The 26,946-nt window shown below is 43.7% G+C and overlaps 1 protein-coding gene across 3 annotated transcripts in view; it reads left to right on the forward strand.

Annotated features, from left to right (window-relative positions):
* SGPP2 (sphingosine-1-phosphate phosphatase 2) overlaps window positions 1–26,946 on the forward strand; it is a 146,547-nt gene that overhangs the window by 38,276 nt on the left and 81,325 nt on the right. For all 3 annotated transcript variants that reach the window (XM_021074877.1, XM_021074876.1, XM_021074878.1), the window contains exon 2: window positions 16,672–16,830. In XM_021074877.1, the coding sequence (XP_020930536.1) occupies window positions 16,672–16,830 (159 nt within the window). The remainder of the gene's footprint in view (window positions 1–16,671; window positions 16,831–26,946) is intronic.

The raw sequence follows: 26,946 nt of genomic DNA on the forward strand, positions 1-26,946 counted from the left end.
GGGCTAGGGGTTGAATCAGAGCTGCAACTGCCAGCCTACATCAAAGCCACAGCAACTCCAGATCCAAGCTACATCTGTGACCTACACCACAGCTCACAGCAATGTCAGATACTTAACCCACTGAGCAAGGCCAGGGATCAAACCAGCATCCTCAGAGAGACAACGCTGGGTTCTTAACCTGCTAAGCCACAACACCAACTCCAGCATAGCTCTTTTATGTTGTAAGAGCCAGTGATCATTTCAGTGCCTCTCTGCTAGAAGAAACTCTGTTCCCCAACCCGCCCCTGAAATCTCACCACCCTGGGACAACAGAACAGTCTCTTCTTGGTGATACCCTCCAGGGAGTGGTTCTGTAGGTGGTATCTTGCAATCAGGAATCAGAAATTTTTCATCTTGGTATTTCCAAGGCTCTTGAGGGCTTTTATTTTCTATTTTAAAGCTTTCTTGAGATATAATTCACATACCATGCAATTCACTTTTTAAAATGGTTTTTAGTATATTCACAGGGTTGGGCAACCATCAGCATAATCCATTTTAGAGCATTTTCATCATCCTTGAAAGAAACATGTACCCATGCCTCTCCCGCCTTCTCCCCACCTCAACTCTAGCCCTCGGCAACCACCACTCTACTTTGTTTCTGTCTGGCTGGATTTGCCTAGTCTTTACTGAGTGATTTTGCACTTTCAATTTCCCCTTTCGTGTGTCCATAGGCCCAGAAAGCCTTGTAAAATATTAGGATTTTATTTTCCTCATGAGATGAGGACTAATGTTTCTCCAGCTTTAATGTATATGTAAATCACCGGAGGAATCGGGTTAAAATTCCCAGTGATTCCCCCAGCTCTGGGGTGGGCTTGACATTCTGAATGTCTAACAGGTGATACCCATGCTTTGGGTCTGGGGACCCACGCCTCAAAGGATAAGGACGTAAATGATGCTGAAGTCACTGTTTTAACCCAAGTAGTCATCCTGTCAGACAGTGTGATTTCAGCCTTGTGATTTCACCTGGCTTAGGATGGCAGGTTTCCATCCTAGCGCAGAAACCGGGCTGGGGGTGGGGGAGGTGGGTGCAGCAGGTGTGTGGATGTGAGCCTATGGGTGTGGCAGTGGGCGGGGCTTTTCGTGCAGAAGCCTCAGTCTCCTCTTCCGAAATGAGGGCTGTGAGGACCGCAAGCATCCTTTTTCTCTCCCCTGCTCTTCCAGTTCATGCTCCCCCTGCTTCCTCAGCGACCTCAGGGAAGTAGGCAGAGGCACCCCCATTGTTTAACTTGGCCCGGTTCCCTTCCTTATTAGGGCTGCAAACCCATATTTCTCTGACCGTCTCTGACGTGTCAAGGTCATTGGTTCTGGTCACACAGCGCTTTCTGGAAATCGTGCTCTATGAAAAGAAATGAGAACCACATTTTCCATACTTGAGTGTCTTCAGTGAGTCCTGGTCCTTAGGTGTAGGGACCACAGTCCCCCCTTTGTGGAGGAGGCCTCTGAAGCATGCGTCACTCGGTGGCAGAGCTGAGCCCAAGCCCAGAGCCTGAGGGTTTGTTCAGGGTGGGTCTCTGCGCAGCCTGTGGCATTCGGCCGCCTTCCGCGGTGAAACTCACTTTCTCTGGGTTTCATCAAATTGTTTTTATTCCTGTGGTTTCTTGCTAAATAACTGTATCATCCGATCCCACATGGCAGAGTCAAGGCCAAAAACAGAACCCAAGCTTTCTTCATCTTCCGTGATGGCCCACGAAGACTCTGGGGGCTCCGGGCTTTTATTGCAGATGTGAAGCGGGGGTGGGGGGGAAGCTCAACCCAGGCTGCCCCGAGCTGTGGAGGCGAAGGCAGAGGCAGGTTGTGTATGAGACCTTCCAAGAGGGCAGCATGAAAAGTGGTTTCCTGCGCGTGTCTGTGACCTCTCCTTAGATACATTTCAGTATGAAGAAGATGGGAAATCGCAGAGAAAGGACAAGAATGCGACACAGAGCTGTCCATTCGAAGCACCTGTCTGATCACCTTATTTCCTGGCTCAAACACTCTCAGTGGCTCCCCATTACCCACACCACCCAACCTCCTCCTTACTACCTTCAGGACTCCTCTCTTTGGTTCTGGTTTCCCTTTGTAGGCTCGCCACCTGCAACCTCCCCCCCCCCACAATGTAAATAACTTCCACTCTAGCTATACTGAACCAGGTACTCTTCCAGGAACGCTCTGCCTTGATGCTTCCATTCTGCTCTTCATGCTGTTCCCTTCAGCTGGAATGTCCTTCTTCTCTTTCTCTTTCTATCACAGTTCCAGTCTCCTTCCAGGACAGATTGCTTTCCTCCTCCTCTATGATGTCTTGGTTTTTTAAAAATCTTCTACCTTCATTCCCTCCCACATGCTCTACTAACTAGACATTTCTGACACTTTCTTATTATTTATACTTTTAATAAAAACTGCGATTACAACTACAACTTATCGAGCTCATACTGTGTGTCTGGCATGGTATGATGTGGTTTATGTAAGTGACTTCATTTCATCTTCCAAGAGCCTTTGTGAGGGAGCTGGCGTTATTCCCATTGTAGAGGTGAAAAAATTGAAACTTGCCTGGAGTTGCCCGGTAGATACATCATTGGACTCAAAGATGGTGCTGACACCCAGACCCTGGTCTTGTTCTTTTTACAGCCATTTATGCCAGCCAGAGCTGGCCAGTACAGAAGAGGGAGGGCTCTGGCTCATGCACAAAGCTCGAGGACTTCCAAACCCATGGAGGACCTGGTTTTCCCTGTTGTGAGATGGATTATGGGACAGGGACTGTCTCAGGTCATGCCCATCACCAGGTCATTCTTTATTTCTTCAGCAGGGTGCTTTGAGCTGTGGTGCTCAGCGGCCTTTATCTATCCCTGCTGTTTTTGCAAAATCCGACAGAGACTTTAGGTCCTTGGGAAACTAAAACAAGCAAGCAACAAGATCAAAAAATGCAAACATGGAGTTCTCATAGTGGCTCAGCAGTAATGAACCCAACTAGTATCCATGAGGATGAGGGTTCAATCTTTGGCCTTGCTCAGTGGGTTAAGGATCCGGCATTGCCCTCATCTGTGGCATAGGTTGCAGACGCAGCTTGAATCCTGAGTTGCTATGGCTGTGGTGTAGTCCCGCAGCTACAGCTCTGATGCAACCCCTAGGTTGGGGACTTCCTTATGCCACGGGGGCGGCCCTAAAAAAAAAAAAAAAAAAAAAAAAAAAAGCAAACAGGTGGTCGCAGGGAATGTTGTTGGTGTGGATGGTTATTTGGCAGGATAAGAAATGGGCAAGGTGAAACAGTGTCCTTGGAATGTACCTCTAGGGGCTCCTGTGGAAGTGGGCAGGGAACTCTGAACAAGAGGTTCTTGGGGTGATAAGATTACTGCTCACTTCACACTCAGGCCTGTCTGTGGTCTGGGATGGGATCTGCTGTAAGGATGGCAGGGAGAGAAGGGGGAGCACAGCACAGGTGGAAGGGAAAAATCAGTCAAGCTTGACACAAATTATGATCTAAAATGACATTTAAGGACCTGGGGAAATGCTCACAATACAGCAAACATTACTTACATTTTTAAGATTCAGTGGAATCTCCTGTGAAAATCCAGGTCACCACACTGAAAGACCAGCAGAGATATTCAAGGGGGCTGAGTCTTAGGGTTGGGATAATGAGTAATTTTCACTTTGTATCTAGTTTTTTTGAACTCCCACATGTTGCTGGAGTGAAATGTGCTCATCACAAAAATAACAAGTGGTATAATCAGACAATCAGGAAAAAAAAAAAAGGATACCCCCCCCCCCCAAAAAAAGCAAGCCCGAACTTTACTTTTAGCTCGAAAAATTAAAAGTGAAAACAAAACAAGATAAAACACCAGCATACACAGGGCACAAGGAAGTCAGCCTGCCAGAGGACGGGCTGGGTGGGGAAGGCCATTGTTCTGACCCAGCATGGCTTTCTTCTTCATGTTCTTTTATGTGTGTACACACACAGTTTCAAAGCTCTTTCTAAGTTTATTTTTGGGACCAGTGACTTTAAACTTGCTCAGAGATAGCCTTCCAGAGGGAACTTCAGTTTGAAAATGTGAAGGAAATTGATGGAACCACCCAAGAATTTTTTGAGTAGACAAGGCTTTAGAAGCGCAGAGGGAGGGAGACCCTCTCAGCATAATGCGCCACCCCTCCCCGCTTCCATCTGTCCTTCCTTGATCTGTCCCATCCCTGCTTCATCTGTGATGCCCACCACCACGTGACACTGCCCCGGGGAGGGGCAGGGAAGGATCAAGAAAGGAAAATCTTTCTAAGTACCCTTCCCATCTTGGAATCCTTGAGTGCTCTGAAAAGCAGAGGCTGGATTTAAGAAATGGGGATGGGGAGTTCCCATCGTGGCGCAGTGGTTAACGAATCTGACTAGGAACCATGAGGTTGCGGGTTCGGTCCCTGCCCTTGCTCAGTGGGTTAACGATCCGGCGTTGCCGTGAGCTGTGGTGTGGGTTGCAGACGCGGCTCAGATCCCGTGTTGCTGTGGCTCTGGCGTAGGCCAGTGGCTACAGCTCCGATTCAACCCCTAGCCAGGGAACCTCCATATGCCGAGGGAGCGGCCCAAGAAATAGCAACAACAACAACAAAAAAAAAAGAAAAAATGGGGATGGGATAGCACAAAGACAGCTTTCTCTTCCTCGTGCACACACACATACTAACACAATAGCCTTGGGTAAAGAGATCTCCAAGCTAAACAGTCTGTACCCATTTAGCGCAGATAAACAAGAAGGATGGAGGCAGGAAAGACTTTGAATAAAACCACCTTGACTTCAGTGGCAAACTAGTCAGACTTCCATTTCGCCTTTGACTGATTTAAATGTTTGTTTTTAATCTTTTATATAAAAGATGTCCTAGGAGAAAATTTATTTGTATCCAATAGCTTTCTTACATTTTGATGGTGCCTTTTAAAAATGAAAAAAATATTGGAGTTCCCATGTGGCGCAGTGGAAATAAATCCGACTAGGAGCCATGAGGGTGCGGGCTCGATACTTGGACTCGCTCAGTGGGTTAAGGATCTGGCATTACTGTGAACTGTGGTATAGGTCACAGACATGGCTCAAATCTGGTGTTGCTGTAGCTGTGGTGTAGGCCAGCAGCCACAGCTCCGATTTGACCCCTAGCCTGGGACCCTCCATATGCTGCAGGTGTGGCCCTAAAAAGCAAAAAAAAAAAAAAAAAAACCAACAAAAACCATAAAAATAAATTTTTAAAAAATGAAGGTATGATTGACATATAACATTATGTTAATTTCAGGTGTACCCCATAGTGATTTGATAATTGTATATATTGCAAAATGATCACCACAGTAAGTCTAGTTAACATCTGTCACCACACATAGTTACATAATTTTTTCCTTGTGTTGAAAACTTTTTATGATTTACTCTCTCAGCAGCTTTCAGATATGTAATTATGGAATTATTAACTTGAGTCACCATGCTGTACATTCCATCCCCATGACCTATTTATTTTATAACTAGGCGTGTATACCTTTTGCCCCCCGTTGACCCATTTTTTTGGTAGTGCCTTTTAAAGTTTTAGGAAAAGAAATTTTTTAAGAGAATTAGGAGTGGGTGTGTTCACATTGCAAGGTTAGAGTAGAACAGAGTCAACCCTTCCAAGTTCTGAACGCTGTGTATGTGCACTGGGGCAGGGCATGGAGTTCCTGGCTTAAAATAATGAACCCATGTCTCTAAGCCTCCTTCTCAAACATCCCGTCGCTCTTCCAAATGTCATTTTGATAAGTTAATATAAATGAATCAGAAACATCTGCACCAAAAATCCCCCTGAACACACAAGGGCTTAACAATTTAAATGGAAGAATGTTTGGCACAATGTGTTTCAGGTTTTAGCGGATCCAAAATGTTTTGAAAAACAGTTACGTTCTTAAGATGTTTGGAGAATTTAAAGGGCAGCTGGTTCTCTCCCCACCTCTGCCCCCCCCACAAATGGAATCGGTCATTTCTGTTCTTTGTGTCTCCTCTTGCCTCTGGAAGGAATTCTCCCAGCAGAGGCCATGTCTCTAGGCTCTGTATGCTGCTGTCTGACCCTCTCCATCTCGTGCCTAGATTTGCTTCCTCCGCACATATTGTGTGTTTACCTAACAGTGATGACGAGGCAGCCTTTTGTCGAGTTGTTAGATCTAGTTCTAGGTTCAGGTGAAGCAGAGCTGCCACTCAGATTGCGGAATTTCACAGTCCTCATCCCGGCTCACCCTTCCTGATAGTGCCCCATACAAGAGCTGGTCCTTCAGGAAAGGAAAAGGGAGATAGACCAAGGATGCTCAGAGGAAGAGCTGAAATCTGAGGGGTGCTCAGGAGGAAAACAAAGCTCAAATTGTGGGAAAGGCTACAGTGAAAACTCCAGTGTAAATAGAAGCCACATCAGGTTCAGTGGTGCCCAGCCTCCCTCTTGTTCTTGGACACGTACTGAGGGATCCCAGCAGATGCCCGCGAAGCAGATGAAAATGATTAGCACGCAGTTCCCTTTCAAGCATCTTATTCTAAGACGTTGTCCTTCCATTTTATTGACTTTCCTTCTTGCCATCCTGAAATTTTAATCACCCAAGCCCTGAGCAGAGCTCTCAGATCACCCAACTTGTAATGCTATCTCAACTGCAAGATGAAAGGGGACACCCTTGTCCATCTTCTTCCTTCATTTCTCTCCTTCAAGGGACACTGTCAATCTTCCTGAGGCTTCCTATGAGAGCCTCATTTAATTTTCTTTATAGTTTGGAAAGTCTTGATTTAATAAACTTAAAAAAATAATTAAATGTGATGGGAGCATATTGGTAAAGAGACGAAAATTCAAGACAAAGCATGTCTACATCACTCGGCCAAGAGGGGGACTTTAAAGTTGGCTTTCAAGTTCAGCACTGCTAGTTAATGCTATTTCTCCATTAGGTTTAAGAAATTAAAAACAGGACTTCCGATGGTGGCTCAGCAGCTTGAGGACCCAGCGTTGTCTCTGTGAGGATGCAGGTTCAATCCCTGCCCTGGCTCAGTGGGTTAAGAATCTGATGGTGTTGTAAGTTGCCAAGTAGGTTGCAGATGCAGCTCAGGTCTGGTGTAGCCATGGCCACAGCTGCAGCTCCAATTCAGCCCCTGGCCTGGGAACTTCCATATGCCACAGGACCAGTCAAAAAAGAAGAAAAAAAAATTAAAAAATGAAAGAGTTAAAGCAGGGCCTTCTTCCCCTGGTTTCAGAGTCAAAATTTGTTTTAGTCTTGTCAGTTCAAATAATCATACTCTTGAGTTCCCTGGTGGCATAGCAGTTAAGGAACCAGCATTGTCACTGCTGTGGCTTGGGTTCGATCCCTAGCCTGGGAACTTGAGCATACTCTGAGGGCAGCCAATACAAAACAAAACTAATAACAATACTCTTATTTGAAACCTTCCAGGAATTTACTGTTGTTCCCAGCCTAGAACCCATACCTTGGCTTGATCTAGCTTCTGCTCTTATCTTTCTCTTTTCTACCTGCCATGTCCCAGCGTGCCTGGTTCCTACTTGAGGCCTTTTGCCAAGTGATCGCTCAAACCCACAGACCCCAAAGTAACCAGCTCACCTCCCCATCCAGGGCTCAGCTCAAACAGCTCCCCCTTGGGTAGCACCCCCAACACACACATATCATCTGGTATCACTTGATCCTGCTTTGATTTCATCTCAGTGCTTATTGCCAAAAGAAATAATCACTCTTAATGTCGATCTTCCATCACTAAAGTAAGCAGTGATGGACTAGTCCATGGAGACACGGCCTCTGTCTGGAAAAGACTGGCCATTTTAATTTTTTTCTTTTTTCTTCTTAGGGCCGCACCTGCAGCATATGGAAGTTCCCAGGCTAGGGGTTGAATCAGAGCTGCAGTTGCAGGCTGTCACCACAGCCACATCGATGCTGAATCTGAGTTGCATCTGTGATGTACAGAGCAGCTTGCAGCAACACCAGATCCTTAAGCCACTGAGAGAAGCCAGGGGTTGAACCCATGTCTTCATGGATTCTAGTCGGTTCTTAACCTGCTGAGCCATGGGAACTCATTTTTTTCTTTTTTTAAAAATGGGTGGGCATTGCTGGTTTGTACTGGCACATTAACGTTGGTGTTTTATAATAGCTGAGTGTTTATTTATAACTATTCCATCTCTGCAGTGTGTAATGGCATGCCCACCAAAGCCTGGTCTTTCAGAGGGAGCAGGATCAAAACCTTGCGAAGTGTAGGCTCTGATGAAGGAGGCGTTAGTTCCTTAGATTTGCCCTTCCTAATCTCTAGCCTCTAGATTAGAAATTCTGAATGAATACATGCAGAGTATGAGACTCAGAAAGCAAGGCAATGCAGAGTTTTAGTCCCAGATCTACTGCCTTTCAAGACATTGCCCCAACCGTGGAAGGTATTTCCGTGGAGACCCCAATCTCCGTAAATGGCTGTCCTTCTGGAGACCTAGGCTGATGCCCCTCTTCTCCCACAACCCCAAGTGGATGAAGCTGCTCCCACCTTGAAAAGTGATCTTGGACAAGCATACGCCAAGGTGATAACCCTTGGGAATTGAGAAGAATGAGTGTGTAGGTTGAATGTATAACAGATGTAACTTTGAGAAATGACAAAGACTGTCCCAAGTTGGGTTGAAAAGCATAGTTTTAACTTCCAAGACTTGATTTTAATGGGGTACTTGATTTTCACGGTTGATTTTAATGGGGTACTCTTCGCTTCGTTTTTTATCTTTTCTTTAAAGGAAAAAAAGCCAAGTGCTGCCTCTATCTTAGCAGAGAACGTAGCGACAGATGCTCCTGCCCACAGAGCCAGAGAACCTAGTTTCCAAGCCAGGATTCTGACAGTGGTGCAAGAGCCCTTTTTAGGGGAAATGAGGTTTCTTTTCCCATATTGCGATGTTCCGAGAGGTTAGGAATGTTTTTCAAGCTTCACGACTCCTTCTTAACTAATTCTGAATTTGTCATCTAGGAATTTATGCAGCCCCTTCTCAGACAAAGGCAAGGAGCCCGGGCTGCCTCCTTTCTTTCTTTCTGCATCATGGTTGGTTGTCTGACCTGCTGTTATTTGTGTGGGACACTTTTTACATGCCCTTCCTTTTAGTATCTTCTGTGTTTAAGGTGCATGTCTGGGGTCCAATTCCTGCATTCCGACTACTGCGGGCCTCTCCGTGAAATTCACTAACTGTTCTCTTCTGGTCACCAGCATTTTTATCTGTTGCTTTGATCATGTTATCTTACCCTCATGAAAACTCCCACTGGGGCTTCCTCTAACCCTGAGAATTACATCTGAAAGGAGTTCCCACTGTGGCACAGTGAGTTAAGAATCCAACTGCCGGAGTTTCCACTGTGGCTCAGCAGGTTATGAGCCCAACTAGGATCCATGAGGATGCAGGTTTGACCCCTGGCCCCGCTCACTGTAGGTCAGAGACCCAACGTTGCCATGAGCTGTGGTGTAGGTTGCAGATGTGGCTCCAATCCTGTGTTGCTGTGGCTGTGGTGTAGGCCAGCAGCTACAGCTCTGAGTCAACCCCTAGCCTGGGATTTTCCATATGCCATGGGTGGGATCCTAAAAAAAGACAAAACAAAAACAAAAACAAAAAAACCCCACCAACTACTATACATGAGGATTCGGGTTCGATCCCTGGCTTCTCTCAGCAGGTTAAGGATCTGGCGTAGGTGAAAGATGTGGCTTGGACCCAGTGTTGTTGTGGCTGTGGTGCCTGGGAACTTCCATATGCAGCAGGTACGGCTCTTAAAAGAAAGAAAAAAAAAGAAAAAAGAATCCAACTGCAGCTGCTTGGGTTGCCTTGGAGGCACTGATTCAATCCCAGGCTCAGGGCAGTGGGTTAAAAGATTAGGCTTTGCCACAGCTGCAACATAGGTCGAAACTGTGGCTCGGATTCAGTCCCTGGCCTAGGAACTTCCATATGCCATGGTTGTGTCCTTAAAAAAAAAAAAAAAAAATCTGAGAGCCTTCCTTTTGGGTTTAGCAGCCCTTCCCTGGGGTGTCCTTGCCCCTTGCTACTCAAAGTGTGGCCATGGGTGGCCAGCCTGGCAGTGTCTGCATCACCTGGGAGCCTATCAGAACTTACAGCTCTGCCGCATGTGAACTGCATTAAAATCTGCATTTTTAACAAGGTTCTGGAGATTTGAATGCTTATTAGAATTGAGAAGGACTTTCTGGGAAGTTGTCACTGCTACCATTGTCATGCATGGCCGAGAACTAGGTCTTAGGTATTTCTCTGCCATGCTCAGACCTGAATGCTTGGCATACACCATCGACAGCCTCTAATTGAATCTTCCCAGCATCCCTAGATGGTACGTGTTATTATTAGTCCCATTTGCACAAAGGGAAACTGAGGCCCTGGGAGGTCAGTTTGAAGTGAGTGTTGGAGCAGCCTGGATTCCACCTGAGACGCTTTTCTCCAGAGTCAGCATTCTTAACCATCCCCCCACCCCCCACCCTGTGCTGTGTACCCTCCCTTCTTCCTGGGCTTTTTTTCTCCAGGTCAGTCTAGACTCTTCTTTCTCATTGCTCTGCAAATATTCTTTAAAGCAAAGCCGAGGTGAAGGAAATGCTGCTGCTGTTGGTGGTGTGTCTTGGAGTCTTAAGATGATTTTTAAGTAAAACTGTGCCGATCCCTGTACAAATCTGATCTCTCCCAGCCAGAAAGAATGATCTTCTACTGCTTCCAATTAAAGTGGACCGCTTCCGGCCCTGTTGAGATAGGAAAATATCTCAGACTTGACCTTTGGAAGAGCACATATTTACAGCTCTAATCAGAAAAAATGGAGATACATAATACGACTTTGCAATGATACTGGTCCAGGGTTTATCAAGTCCTTTAAAGACCTCAAGGTCAGAAGGCCTATAGCTTGTTCAAGGCCAAAGGATAGTCACAGAAAGGTGGTATGTGAGGTCTGGCAGAGACTAAGGTCAGCGGTTTTCAAACTGATTATTGAACTGCTCTGAAGGGATAATCCAGAGAAAACTTTGGGATTGGGGGGCGGGGGGGTGTCCGGCCTGAAACAGAGGTTCCCTGGGCCCCTCCTCACGTTCAACCAATTAGTGCAGACTTTCAAACTTATGTCATTTTATATAATGGGTCCTGGGTAACAGTCTATTTAATAGGCCTTTCCCTACTTAAATTTTGGTTTTGTATTTTAAAAGCCACCTGAACTAATACTACGCCATCCTTTCCAGGCAAATTGACTTTCCCAAGGTCACGCATTGTTTTGGCTAAAAGCTGTTTCTTGTGTTCCTCCTTTGAAAGCTCAAAAGCCGGGCCAGCTGCCAAGTCTGCTGGACTTTCGCGCCTCTGCTGTCTGGGTCAGACCTTATTACAGCCAGTGGCGCTGACCTGGCCGTAGTTCCTCTGCATTTAGGACTCCTCTCTGTGTGCTTAGAAAACAAAACAAAAAAACATTCAGGTGTTTGGGGGCAGAGCTAAGTCAAGAAATTACATATTCACAGCATTCTTTGCTTTCATCACTCTGTTGATATGTATAGCTCCCACTCCGTCTTCATTTATTTATGCCTTGAAGGCAGCCTTGCAGAAGACACAGAATGCTCAGGTATCAGCAAAATAGAGCAGTCTTTCTCCCACTCAAACATTAAGTTACTCCAAACCCCATTTTAGGGGGATGTGCATTTGAGGAATTTATAACCATAAAGGAAAGCAAGCATTGCAAAACTGAGATGATGTTTTTTTTCCCCCTACCTGCAAAAACATTTTGTTTTTTAACTTTCAGAAAAATAAATAAAATGGACAAATGTCAGTGATACTTCACAGTTAGTAATAATGGATATAGAGGTAATTTCCATCCTAGCATCCCTTGTCTACTAGAAACTTCTTCGGCTTTGCGGCAGATGATTGGCATGCTAAGAGGTATTTTATTTCTAAAAGTAGTTCTCCACCCACCTGAATGTTCACTGCTTTCCTGATTTTTTTTTCTTTTGGCCTAAAAATCAACTGATAATCATTGCCTTCTGTGCCCCAGAAACATGGCCCTCTGCCTGGGAGCTCAGCACTTGTGTGTCGCCAATTCTATAGAATGTAGGTGTTTTGTTCCGGGATTTGGTTTCCTGCCTCTCAGTTTTTTTTTTTTTTTTTTTTTTTAATTAAAAAGAGGTGATAAAATTTGGAATAAACCAGGCCCTAGCCTCTTGCTGGGAGGGGGTGGCTGTTGCTGCGGAGACAGTGACTGGGCTCCAGGGGGGGCTCCGGGGAGTGGATGATCAGGTGGGAAATGGGGAGGTTGGGGACTGTCTCTCAGTTTTCTCTCTTCTCTCTGCTACCATTTTTATTTCTAACCCCAGTTTCTTCTCCTTCTAATTGTTCCCAGTGGGACCAACACATAATCCTGGAACTGAAAAGTCTTATTTCCAAAGAGAGCTTGAAGTGAGACACACTAAGATTTCCTACAAGGGAAACTTAGGTTTTTGTTCTGAAAAGACAACTATTCAACCACTTTATTGACAGTACATACAATTCCCAGGAATTCGGAGGCAAATATTGGCTCTCAACTTATTTATTTACATATACAGAGATGTAATCTAAAATGCACTTTGACTATTCTTTGCTTTTTTGTTTCTGAGAAGATTTAGAGAATATTTAGCTCTTCACTCAAAAAAAGGGAGTTCTTAAGAGATTTGAAAAGTATGCCTGAAGATACTAATTAGTAATATGTAACACTAAAGCCGTTTCCTGTCATCTTTGACAGTGTTTTCAATTATTTGCTAGAATGAAGATATTGAACTTGGTCTCAGACAAGTCTTAGGGTAGGAAAATGCTTGTTGCTGAGTATTTATAAAGTCATATTGAAATCAAAACACCTCTGAATTGAACCCAGCCAGAACCCAGACTGGAACTTGAACCCACATTGTTTTCAATTAGAATCACTCACCTGGTGTCTGGACTTACGGAGGCTCTGGTTCTTTGCATCTCAGCACAAAAGGAATTTAGTGAAAGACAAAGTGATAGGCAAGAAATAGATTTATGAGGATAGGATGATTGTGAGGCGTCCTAGTGGGCAGGAGAAGAGGCTCTGCCCCAAGGATCAGGTGGGCTACATTTTTATAATCCAAGGAAATTGGAAAGTGGGAAAAGACCGCCTTCCTCATTCTTCAAGTAGACATCAGGCGTACATCACTAGCTCCTCTTTTGTGTTGGGTGAGAGAATATTTGACCCTATGAGGTCAAACTAGGACTGTCATGGTACTTATTCAGATCAGTGGAAGGGTTGTAACAGATGCTAAAATGTGTCGAATCGTCTGAGGTTTCTGTATAACGAGGGTCTCCTACTTTGGAATGTCATCCTTCCCTTAAATTCCTATCCTTGGTCCTAAGGATCATTATCTTGCTGAACATGAACACAGGCCCTATTTTATCTTTCACTTAGTGACCCGAGGCATAGTGCTTTATTTATGGTTTTATAGTTAAGCAAGCCTGCTTTGTTCTGTGACATTCTGATGGCTTTTTAGAGTGATTATTAACAGTGGACTCTAAAAGTTCCCTAGGTTTCCCTCTCTATTTATGGTCCCCTACTGGGACTTCTACAAATACCTGGGTAACCATCCTACTCTATTCCTATCAATATAATTCTTGGGTACCAGGAATTGACACATGAAAGGGGTTTGACCCTTGTCAAAGTTTTGCAGAAGTTTTTTCATAAAGTTTCAAAGCAGGTCAGATCATCAGGTGTGCCTGATAGCTGGTATTTAAATAACTAATCTTTATATAAAAAGGGTCTTTTCACAGGGTTTGCCCCAAGGTCAGGCCTGTTGGATGTTTATCTATCTATCTGTCTGTCTGTCTGTCTATCTATCTATCTATCTATTTTACTTTTTAGGGCCACACTTGTGGTATATGGAGTTTCCCAGGCTAGGGGTCGAATTGGAGCTGTGGCGCTGGCGTTCACCACAGCAATGCAACACTAGATCCTTAACACACTGAGTAGGGCCAGGGATCGAACCTGTGTCCTCAAGAATGCTAGTCAGATTCGTTAACTGCTGAGCCACGATGGGAACTCTTGGATGTATATTTCTAAAACAGAATTTGCAAAGATGAGTCCTCAGCTTAAATAATGAGAGATGGGGAGAAGGTAGGAGGGAAGAGTTTGTCACTTATTTATTCTTCACAATCCCTTGGTCATGTTTTGTAAATCCAGCCATAATATCTTGGCAAAGAGGTGAAACTTCCCTTTTTAATTCATTTTATGTATTACTATATTTCCTCTTTGGGATGGATACATTCTTTCTCCTTTGAATTCACTTAGAAGTAAAGTTTATCCCTAGAGAGATGAACTTTAGGCAAGTTATATGCTCACCCCTGACTAGTAACTTTCTCTGAGGTAGTACCATGCACTGTTTGGCTTGAGGTTGATTTTTTAACTTGCCATGACTGGTTTACACAAATCCGAATATACCTCTGGAGCTGTGGGCAGTATCAGCTTCCCCCTGAGTCATAGGGCTCTGTGGGGGAGGGAAAGATGCTGGAATAAAACTGGGAGGCTTGTAGAGACCAGAAAGCAATCCATGCATACTTGGTAGGTAGCCAGCAGTGCCAGGTACAACTGATATTCTTGCAATTTCCCCAAGGTCATTTTTTTTCCCCTGCTTAGGTATAAAATGCACTCCTGGCCTTTTTCAAGGCTTCAAATACAATATTGTTCTTTTAAAAATTAATTCCCTCAAATTATACTTTTTGGTACCCAGCCACCCCCACCAGAAAAGAGCTCCTTGAAGCCAGGCGTCACACTTGGCTCATCTGAATATTCTTGGCACCCAGCCCAAGTTCTGAGTCATCCTAGGCACAGAATGAATATTTGCAGAATAAGGGCACACAGCTTATTCTCTGAATTTCCCCAACATTCGACATTGTGTAAAAACAAACCAAAAATCCAGACCTACAAGATCCTTGACATAGTCACCCCTGTGGCAGGACTGCCTCTTTTCCTCTTCATTTTCTGTATTGGCATTTTACTTCGATTTTACTTTTAGGAAGTTTATGTCTACCATCAATAGCTTTAAACCTCTGCTTTTTAGATTCATTTAACAGGGTGACAAAGCTTTTGTCTTTTACTCAGGACTATGATACCATCATTTCAGGACATACACCATATTTTTAAATAGATTGTCTGCTTATGCCTGTTTTAATACCCTTAAATCTCTTCCCCCCCCCTCCCTGCCTACTACCAGGATAATAGGGTGGAAGAGGTGATAGACAATGGGAGTGCATTTTAGCAGGCCCCCTGTGTACTTGCTGTGTTTCTTATATCATTGCTGTGGTGGGTTGACTTGATTAATCCCATTTAAAAAGGAAATTACAAACAGTCATCAAGTTATTTTTCTAAAGTCTTCACACTGGGAGTTCCCTGGTGCCCTTGTAGGTTAAGGAGCTGGCATGATCACTGCTGTGGCATGGGTTTGATCCCCGGCCTGAGAACTTTCATATGCCATGGGCGCAGCCAAAAAAAAAAAGAAAGAAAGAAAGAAAGAAAAAAAGCTAATTCAAAGACTTTTAAAAAAAAATCCCTTGTTGCTGCAACAAATTACCACAAACTTAGTGGCTTAAAACAACAACACAAATTTATCCTGTGGATACAGAATATGTGGAGGTTATAAGAGCAAAATAGTTATTTTTTGGCTAAAATCAAGGCATCCGCAGAGCTCAAGGAGAGAATCCTTTTTCTCACTTTTTCCAGCTCTTCGAGGCTGCCTGCACTCCTTGACTCCTGGCTCCTTCTTCCATCTTCAAAGCCATCTGCGTAGCATCTTCAAATTGCTTTCTGATGCCTGACTCTCTGTCTCCTATTTTTTAAGTATCTTTTTGATTACATTGAACCTTCTCACATGATCCCAGGGTAAGCCCTTGATCTTGAAATCATTAATCACATCTGCAAAGCCCTTTTTGCCATGTAAGGTAACATATTTGCAGATTCTAAGGATAAGGATGTGGATGTCTTTGGGGTCATTCTTCTGCCTACCACAGCCCTGGACCTGCATGGTGTCCTGACAGAGCTCACCTCCCTTGAGTTTCCAGCCTTCTGTATACACAGGAGGCTTTTTTGGTGTGTCTCCCCTTGATATTTCTGTCTGGGATGTTACTTATATAATTGTATGACGATATGAAAAACAAACATCATCTGTGTTTATATGGACACATCAGGGTTGATAGATGTTCAGTATCACTGTAGGCTGATAATAATGATACTGTAATTATATAAGGAGAGAGCAGGCAGCACCTGGATAGTTGAAACCTTGTGAAAATCATAGATGGAGGTTTTTATTTTATTTTATTTTATTTATTTATTTATTTTTGTCTTTTGTCTTTTTGTTGTTGTTGTTGTTGTTGTTCCTATTTCTTGGGCCGCTCCCGCAGCATATGGAGGTTCCCAGGCTAGGGGTCGAATCGGAGCTGTAGCCACTGGCCTACGCCAGAGCCACAGCAACGTGGGATCCGAGCCTCATCTGCAACCTACACCACAGCTCACGGCAACGCCGGATCCTTAACCCACTGAGCAAGGGCAGGGACCGAACCCGCAACCTCATGGTTCCTAGTCGGATTCGTTAACCACTGCGCCACGACAGGAACTCCTAGATGGAGGTTTTTAAAACTTGGCCTTTAATGATCTGTCCAGTGAACTCACAGAGTGTTCTAACTTTTGTCTTTTAGGCTTATGTACAGAAGTACGTTGTGAAGAATTATTTCTACTATTACCTATTCAGATTTTCAGCCGCTTTGGGTCAAGAAGTGTTCTACATCACGTTCCTTCCATTCACTCACTGGAATATTGACCCTTATTTGTCCAGAAGACTGATGATCATATGGGTTGTAAGTACCATTATTACTTGGGAACCAGTGTGACTTCTACAACAGCCACCCTGCTTTGGAATTCAAGTATTCTGCACCTATGCTCCTTTCTAAAATCACTTAGGTTTGAATTTTTACCTGATTTACTGTAAAATTAAAAAGCTCTGGAAAGAGGACTTCCCATCTTGGCTCAGCAGTAACGAACCTGACTAGCATCCATGAGGATGGGGAGTTCGATCCTTGGCCTCGCTCTGTGGGTTAAGGATCTAGCATTGCCGTGAGCTGTGGTGTAGGTCACAGGAGAGGCTTGGATCCCACATTGCTGTAACTGTGGTGTAGGCTGGCAGCTACAGCTCCAATTTGACTCCTAGCTTGAGAACTTGCATATGCCGTGGGTGTGCCTCTAAAAAGACAAAAAAAAAAAAAAAAAAAGAAAAGAAAAAGAAAAAAAAAAGAAAAAGAAGCAGAACGGGCAGGAGCTATGGGCGGATAAGACTGGGAGAGGGGAGACATGAAGTATAGAGAAAGGAACTTTCTGAGAACCAATGCAGGGACAAAAAATGCCTTCTCCCAAGAGGCCCCATTTTAATAAAAGTTGATCAAAAACTGAAAGTTAAGAGCTGTTGACTGATAACATCAGGTGGAATTAAGTGTGACTGCTCCGTACCCATTGGAGACCCAGAAGCACCTAAGGCGGGGCAGCTTCTGTGAGGGAGCTTCTAGTGTTACGGGGCAGCTGGTGTATACACAAATCCCAGGGACAACTCCAGGTGGAGTGGCGGAACCCCTTCTGACGTTTTGTTTGGGACACTATTTTTTAACTTTATTCAGTAGCAAATAAGTTCTGATTTGTTTGTTTGTTTGTTTTTAATTGGCGGAGATGGTGGCCATTTGCAAGGCAGCTGGGCTGTGCTGTGAGCCTCCCGGCCCTGGAACCAGCTAGGCCTGGGTTCATGTGCAGCTCAGCCAGTGCACTTGACCCTGTCTCCTGGTCCTGAGCCTGTAAGATGGTGTTAATGACCTGCGTCTCCCAGAGTCATCAGGAACTCTTACAGGGTGTGCCTGGAGCATAGGAAGACTGCAGGTCGCTATAAGCATGACGATGCCTACTGATCAGCTGCAGAAGGCCAAAGAGTCTCAAAGGTCAACCAATTCTAAAGTCAGGATTGCTGAGTGGGGAAAGGGGGCGTCAGGGGCAAGGCTGCCAGCAGGGCTGTCTCCCTAACTCAAGATTCTGCCCTGCAAACGGAGCTTCAGAAGGGTTTCACTGTGTGTGAAGGAGTCAGGTGCTGGGCAGCTCTGCTCTGGCTGTGCCCCAGGGTTTTATTTTTCTCATTTGTATAACAAGTGAGAGGGGACTTGATCAGGAGCACAAATGTCCCCGAATGGAGGGGAAGAGAAATAAAGCATTAAAGTGCTGGGGGAGGCAGGGAGTTTGCACCTACGGACACTGGAGATGGCTGCCCCTCATCTATGCCTGTGAGGAAAAAACAGGCCAGACCTGTCAGATCTGTTTTTTATATGAAATCTAGTTTCTTCATTTTAATACATTTTTATATTTTTTCTGCAGGAGTCTGAGTCAATAATTTTTAGTTGCTTTCTTTTTTTAAATTGTTTATTTTTTTGGAGTTTCCGTTGTAGCATAGCAGAAATGAATCCAACTGGGAACCATGAGGTTGCAGGTTCAATCCCTGGCCTTGCTCAGTGGGTTAAGGATCCAGTGTTGCTGTGAGCTGTGGTGTAGGTTGCAGACACAGCCCAGATCCCATGTGGCTGTGGTGTAGGCTGGCAGCTGTAGCTCTGATTAGACCCCTAGGCTGGGAACCTCTATATGCCTCGGGTGCGGCCCTAAAAAGCAAAAAAAAAAAAAAACAAAAAAAAAAAAACAACAAACTTTATGTTTTATTAAAATGTACTTGATTTACAATGTTGTGCCAATTTCTCCCAACTTTTTTTTTTTATGCTGAGAAAAATAGGAAATTTATTCTATACTTTATCCCATTTTGTATGGCTTTCATCTTTACTGTTTAGTATTATCTATTACATTTCAATTTTTCTTTAAAAATTAGCATTTTATTAAAATTGTGTATATTATGCAACTAAAATTTATAAAGAAGAAAGCCTTATATACCATTAAATATTTTAGATAGCATAATAAAAAGAATAGCTTAACTGGGAAGAATAACAAAAATAATACACTCTGAAAATAAGTAAAATATAAAATGCATAAATTGGTTAAAAAACAGTGTAACTATATAAATGTGTCCTCACAATTTGTTAGATCTTATTGATTCTTCAGTATAGGCATTACACCATTCTAGGTGATGTGATAAACAAGACATTATAGACCTTACATTGTACCATGAAGAGAAATGGATAATAATAATACAATTGTAGAGCTGTATTGTTTAATTTTACAGTTGCATTATTGAATTATAATTATCATAACTTCTTTGATGGAGAGGGAATCAGAATCAGTTCTTTTTGTTTTTTTGTTTTTTTTTCCCACTGTATAGCAAAGGGATCAGGTTATCCTTACATGTACACATTACAATTATATTTTTTCCCCCAAGAATCAGTTCTAAGAAGACTTCAGCATTCCAAGAATGATGTGAAATGACCCACTTCATGGTGGATTATGCACTTATTTACTATGAGATATATTTCTTCTCCCGAGAGTCCTTGTTTGTGTATCACTTGTAGATTTTTGGATTGCAGTTATTCTGAAGTTTTGATATAAGAGTCTATATGTATATGAGATTGTTTTAAGTTGCTGTTCTCTTAATTGCAAGTTCATCTCCAGTGTCCTGCTTTTGTACCCACCTCCTCTCATGATTTCTGATTTTGGTGGTATAATTGTGCATGGATGGTTTCGTGTCTTTACTGTATATATACCTTTACTGGTGAGCCTTGTCATTTGTGGAATTTTTGTTTCCTGTTGCTGTCTTTTCTGCCTAGAGAAGTTCCTTTAGTATTTGTTGTAAGGCTGGTTTAGCGTTGCTGAATTCTCTCAACTTTTGCTTATCTGTGAAGGTTTTGATTTCTCCTTCAAATCTGAATGAGAGCCTTGCTGGGTAAGGTAATCTTGGTTGGAGGCTTTTGTCTTTCATCACATTAAGTATATCACGCCACTCCCTTCTGGCCTGCAGAGTTTCTGCTGAAAAATCTGCTGATAACCTTATTGTAGTTCCCTTGTATGTTACTTGTGTCTTTTCCCTAGCTGCTTTCAAGATTTTCTCTGTCTTTCATTTTGGTTAGTTTGATTAATATGTGTTTTGGTGTCTTCCTCCTTGGATTTGTTTTATATGGTACTTCCTGGATTTGAGTGAGTGGTTCCTTTCCCATGTTGGGGAAGTTTTTGGCTATTATCTCTTGGACTATGTTTTCTGTCCCCTTCTCTCTCTCTTCTCCTTCTGGCACCCCTATAATATAGATGTTGGCGTGTTTAACGTTGTCCCAGAGTTCTCTGAGACTCTCTTCAAGTGTTTTCAATCTTTTTTCTCTTCTGTTCTGCATCCATAATTTCCACTAAACTGTCCTCCACCTCGCTTATTCATTCTTCTGCCTCCTGTATCTGCTGTTGGCTGCTTCTAGTGAATTTTTTATTTCAGTTATTGTATTTTGCATCTCTTCTTGTCTAGGTTTTATATCTTGTATCTCTTTGGTCAGTGTTGCCTGTAAGTTATCCATCTTTGCCTCCAGTTTATTTCCAATGCCTTGCATCATCTTCAGCATGAACAATCCGAAGTCTTTTTCCTGGAGGCTAAGAATCTCCTCTTCACTTAGTTTATTTTCTGGGGTTTTTCCTTTCTCCCTCATCTGAGTTACAGTTCTCTGTCTTTTCATTTTTATAGGTTTTTGGTGTGGTGACCTTTTTACAGATAATAGGGTTGTAGCCTCTGTTACTTCTGGTGTCTGCCCGCCTTGTGGCTGAAGTTGGTATGGGGGGCTTGCTGTAGGCTTCCTGATGGGAGGGGCTGATGCCTGCCCACTGGTGGGTGGAGCTGATTCTAATCCCTCTGGTGGGGGGGGCTTAGTCTCTGGATGGGATTAGAAGCAGCTGTGTGCCTGAGGGGTCTTTAGGGAGCCTGTTTACTGAGGGGTGGGGCTGTGATCCCACCTGGATTGTTGTTTGCCCTGGGGCTTCTCAGCACTGACTGATGGGTGGGGCCAGATTTTCCCAAAACAGCCCCCTCCAGAGAAAGGCAGCTGCTGAACATTCCCGAGAGCTTTGCCTTCAATGTCCCTCTCTCACAACAAGCCACCTTCACCCCTGTTTTCCCAGGATGTCCTCCAAGAACTGCAGTCAGGTTTGACCCAGATTCCTCTGGAGAGCTCGCTCTGCCCTGGGACCCAGTGCACGTGAAAGTCCATGTGCGCCTTTTAAGAATGGGGTCTCTGTTTCCCCCAGTCCTGTGGAGCTCCTGTGCACAAGCCGCACTGGCCTTCAATGCCAGATGCTCCAGGGGCTCTTTCTCCCAGCGCCAGATCCCCGCACGTGAGGGTTTGATGTGGGGCTCAGAACTCTCCTGTAGGTGAGTTTCTCTCTGTGAACCAGTTAGTTTCAGTCTGTGGAGCTTCCCACCTGGGAGGTATGGGGTTGTTTATATCAAGAAATCTCCCCTCCTACCTCTTGATGTGGCCTCCTCTTTTTCTTCTGGAGTAGGGTATCTTTTTTAAGGTTTCCGGTCCATTTGGGTGGGGATTGCTCAGCTTTTAGTTGTGAATTTTGTTGTTTTTAGGAGGGAAGTTGAGCTCCAGTCCTTCTATTCCCCAGCCATCCTAATCCTCTCACCAATTTTTCCCAACTTTTTAACAGGCTTACATTTAAAAAGCTTTATAAGCCAACTGAACAAAGAATCCTTGAAGTCCAAAGTTTTGAGGCCTAGTTTGAAGCCTCTCACCTAAAGGACCGCTGAGGTCCCTTGAGTTTATGACTAGGATTATTTGGCCCTGAATTCTTCCCAACTATTTGCTTTCTAAAACTACAAGCCACTTTTTCCTTTCTTCATCCCTGTCTCCCAGCCAGACCTCTTCTGAAATCTAGCGTATGCCTAAAAGTATGGCCTGAGAATCTGCAAAAGCAGAGGCATCTTGCAAAAAAGCTGAGTATTAGCACAGTTGCCTCCTTTCTGAAGATCCTTCCGTTTCTGCAAAGCAGTGATGTCCCCTGGAGCATCTGGGGTCCCAGGAGGAGAGAGAGAGAGTGGGAAACATTCCTTCTATTCCTAAGATCTGAAAATGCACCCAAGATCCATAGTGCTTGAGTTTTGTTTCCTGTCATTTGTTTTCTGAGATACTAAAAAAATAAAAAATAAATAAAAAAACTTCTATGGTAATTGAGTGGGAAAAATGATGCAAAAATACTTTTAATAACCTGAGAATATCTTCTACTGTGCAGTCCGCTCATAGCCAGTCATCTTGTCCACTGAGAGGGGCACTTTTCCTGAGGAACCAGGAAGACCCTGTGGGAGCCAGTGGTTTGGGGACTCTGCTTGTCATTTTGGGTTGTCACGTTTCACTCTGGAGCCTTTATTTCCAAGTGCTCAGAGGATTTCCCATGTGAGGTAGAATTGCCAGTCTTTTGTGAGAAAGTGGGCAAATAAAGTCTTTACCTGAGAGGGGGAAAGAGCAACCTTTGAGTATGCCACTTGCCCTAAGCTTTGGTGACCTGTTACTTGCTTTTTTTCTTTTTAAACTGGCTGTACCCATGGCATATGTAAGTTCCCAGGAGGGACTGAATCTGAGCAGCACCCGTGACCTGCACCACAGCTGTGGCAATGCCGGATCCTTTAACCCACTACGCCAGACTGGGGACTGAACCCTCGCCTCCAGGAGTGACCTGAGCTGCTGCAGTTGGGTTCTTAACCCACTGCACCACAACGGGAACTCCATTATTTGCTTTTAACAGTGGGTTCCTGGCCAGGTCCACAACGCACCAATGCAGAGAGTAATCCGTATCAGTGAGGCGGTGTGTACATTCCTGGCAGTTCTTGGTGGAAAGAACAGAAGCCATTCTCAGGAGGAAGGGAGGGAAGGAAGAAGGGGCAGAGAGAGGGTGGGGGCTGGGATACCGAGAGGGAGGGAAAGTAGTTGCTCTGTGTTCCGCTGCAGAAGTAATAATGGGAGAGGCTGGATCTGGCTCCAGTGTTGAGGGTGGGTGAAAAGAGGGAAAATTCCTGATGGTGTTGGGAGTTGGAGGGAAGGGAAGGTGCAGATGGGTGAGATTCTTTTGGGCAATCAGCATCCGGCTGAGGAAGCCTCTCCTGTAAGGGATATCCCAAATTAGTGGCTGCCTCTTCAAGGGGTGAAGGATGAAGAAATGCTCATTACATAGGGGGCAGAGCTTGAGGTCGCCTAACGTTACACATTTTGTCTCACCCACAATTCTTTGGAAGGCAACTATGTTCAAGCATGCCAAACCTCTTGCCAAATTTTATGTTAATTGGACTGTTGTCATTGGATGAAGTCTCAACAGGTTTTATTGCTTTTAAAAATAATTTGCTATATGAGGGGTGACTCAGACTGTCTGAAGTAGTTCAGCAGAATTTATGGTTATATTCACCATTTTCTCATCACAGTCATAATTGTTCCTCCCACTGCTGTACCTTTTTTATTGTTTTTGTTTTGGCCTCTGTGTTATCTTATTTGTTATTCAAAACAATGGGTTAGTATCATTTTCATCATTTTATTAGATTGGCATAGTAATATTTCAAATAATAATAAGCCGTTTTATATAAAATGAGCTGTTAGTATATATGCTCTCCACCATATGATGCTTTTCATGTTTTACCTCATTGAATCTCGCCAGCAATCCTGAGAAGCGACTACTGCCAGCCCATTTTACAGATCAGAAAATAGATCCAGTAGAAAGGATCACATTGGGTTAAGTGGATTCCATCCTGTGCTCCTAAGACCTCTGGTGCTGGAGACACGTGGTCGCCACTGCTCTTTCGTAGAACAAAGGGCATCCACTTTTGGGGGGCGGGGGTGTTGCACCCAAGGCATGTGGAAGTTCCTGGGCCACAGTTATGGCCTGCACCACAGCTGGGGCAATGACGGATCCTTAACCTGCTGTGCCACAAAGGAACTTCCCACTGTTGATTTTTTAAAGAGATGGTAAAGCTGAGGCTTGAAGAGAGTCCCTGTTGTGGCTCAGTGCATTAAGAACCCGACTAGTATCCGTGTGGTTGTGGGTTCAATCCCTGGCCTCACTCAGTGGGTTAAGGATCTGGCATTGCCAGAAGCTATGGCATAGGCTACTGTTCAGGTCGGATCCTACATTGCTATGGCTATGGTGTAGGATGGTGGCTATGGCTCTGATTCGACCCCCAGCCTGAGAATTTTCATATGCCACAGGATCAGCCTTAAAAAAAAAAAAAAAAAAAAGCCTGAGGCTTTAAGAATTAAAACCACTTGCCCAAGATTCTCTTCCATTACATATTTGCTATGATTGCATTTCAGGTTTGCCCATATGGCATTTATTAACTCTGATCTACCACTTAAGTGTCTTCTATATACCTTTCTTGACAAGTCAAAGGTATTTTGTCCCAGGAAACTTAGATAAGTTTTTGTTAAATTAGCTGAAAAGCATCAATGAGGTATTTTCTTCTTCTATCACCTATCAGGGTTTTTAACCTGTCATTGGATTCAACAAAATCTTCAACATTGGGACAGAAAAGGCCATGAACAGGTTATTAGATGTTCATAAAGCAATGCTGTAGATAGCGCTTCAGAAGGAGTCGCTGTCCAGCTGAGTAATTACCTGATTCCTTGGCTTCAATTTTGGCATGGTGACAGCCCCCCTGAAAAAGAAAATAAAAGCTTTAAGAGGGTATTGCTTGTGTCTTAAAAAGGTTAGAGTCAATTTCATTGAATCCTCATGGTGTTCAGTTTTGTCACATGAGGCGAAATCTCACTTTCAGATAAATAAAATGATTCTCTATTTTGTAAAGTAGCAGTGCAGATATTAATACCACCATTGACCCAAGGAGGGCTCATTGTCTTTGTTCTTGTGATATTTCGATCCTGCCCCTTTTTGTAGATATTGTATGGCATTCAAGATGAAATCCAAGGGAAAAATGGGAGCTGTATATAAAAATCAAGCTTGAGGGGAATACAGATAGTCTAGGAGAAAAAGGCCTTGTCTAAAGTTGAACCATGGATTTGTCTTTAAACTTGGTCCTGGCCAAACTAAAATGAAATGACAGCGTGCACTAGGGAAGAATAGGCTTAATCCCAAGAGAAGAAATCTTCTCCTAACACATAGGATTGATAGAATCCTTAAGCATAGGAATGCATGTTGCTAATTATTTTCCTGGAAACGTTTGCTTTCACCCGATCAGCTGTGTGAGAGTTCTCAGTCTGACTCTTCCTCATAACCCCTGTGTGTTCTCCTTTTTTCAATCATTGTTGATTAAACCAGTGGAAAATGGCACCTCGGTTAATTTTCATATATTTTTAGTGAAGAGGAAAATATTTCTCAGATTTTAATCAGCCATTTGTGTTAACTCTTTTGCGGCATTGTCAGTTTGCCTTTTGAATGTATTTTAAAGGGCCTTTAATTTTTTACACTGATCTTCACCAGTTGACACAAAATGATATTGAACTATGGATTTTCCACGTCTCAGAGGCAATGTGTCTTTATGTATAAGGTTTTCAGAAGTTCATGATTTTGAGAAATGTTATATAAGTTTACAGTATCATCAAGAGTGACCTAAGGAAATCCTTTAAAATGGAATTTCATTGCTTTTATGCTGGCTGTTCACTTTAGTTTAGGCACAGACCTCACCCCTCCCTGTTGCCTTACCTTTTGTGACCTTCTGACCCCTTTGAGACATTTGAATTTGGGACTCCTGTCTTTTAATCTTTCTGGCCCACAGTTTCCCTGACCATAAAATAACTTACTCAGGGGGCAACTGGCCCTTAGAAAACCTGGGTCTTGCTACCTGAATTCCGGTAAAGTTAACATTTATCTTGTACTTTTTGCTTGCCTTTTTTCCCCTTTTGTAAACACTCCTTTTACCAACACCAAAAGATAGAGGCCCCACCATTCTAATCCATGTGTGGTTATTTGAAGTCAATGTCAATTCTATCCAAACTGTTCTTACAGTTTTTCTGATTGTCAAAGGCCTGGTTGAAATAATGCCAGGCAGGCTTATTCTCACCTAACAATTCATGGTTTTTTTTTTTTGTTTGTCTGTTTTCATTTTTTTGTGGGTTTTTTTGTTTTAAAGTTCCCTCAATCCATTTTAATTCATGGCTTTTGATGACCTCTGTGAATGGAAGCAAGGATTGTAAGTGGCTGGGGTGGGGGGAGGAACGTGGGAGGGACCTCTGATTCCACATCTGTCAGCAGCCTTGAGGTTTCATCAGAGGTTCCCGACCCTGAAATACCATAAAAGGAACATGAGGCTGATGTTTATAGGGTGTTTTTTAGTTTTTTTTCTAGAAACATATCCACTTAAACTAGCTCAGGAAAGGGGGGGCTTGGTTTTAAGGGTATAAGATCCCACGGGAGACAGAAGCTCACAGGAGCTAATGCCAATGAACAGCTTGGCTTCTGCTACAACAAAGCAGCGACTCCACGGATCTGCTTCTTCACCTCCCGTTGCCAGCTGGTAACTTCCTGTCTTTTTGTTCACAGACCCAAGACAACCTGACCTAGCTCACTGGGTAGCACAGCTCTGTCCATCTCTGGCCATGCATATGTTGGCCAATGCATATGTTGGCTGTATTTGATCCAAGCAGCTGTGTTGGGGGTGGGAAGAGACAGTTAACTGGGGTACAGAGCCCTGGGCCAGGTTGAAATATCAAGAGACGTGGACTAGGATCCTAGCCATGAAACCTTGTTCAAGGCGCTTCATGATTCCGGTCTGCTGCATCCCTAGCTTCAGAATGAAAGTATTCAGCTAGAGAATCTATGGAGGCATGAAACATGGTCATGACTCTATATGTTTGCTGTGTGGCACTTAAGAGTTCCATCCATGGCCTGGAGTACGAAGGCAAAGAGTAAGTGCTGGGTGGAATATCATTTTAAAAAGGTCACATTATCTCTTCTGCAGACCGAATGCTAATGTGGTTTTACATATTTCATCTTGTTCTGTGAACCCCTTAATATTAGGCAGTGCATTTGAA

Source organism: Sus scrofa, chromosome 15 (assembly GCF_000003025.6).
Source record: "Sus scrofa isolate TJ Tabasco breed Duroc chromosome 15, Sscrofa11.1, whole genome shotgun sequence".
Classification (NCBI taxonomy): Eukaryota; Metazoa; Chordata; class Mammalia; order Artiodactyla; family Suidae; genus Sus; species Sus scrofa.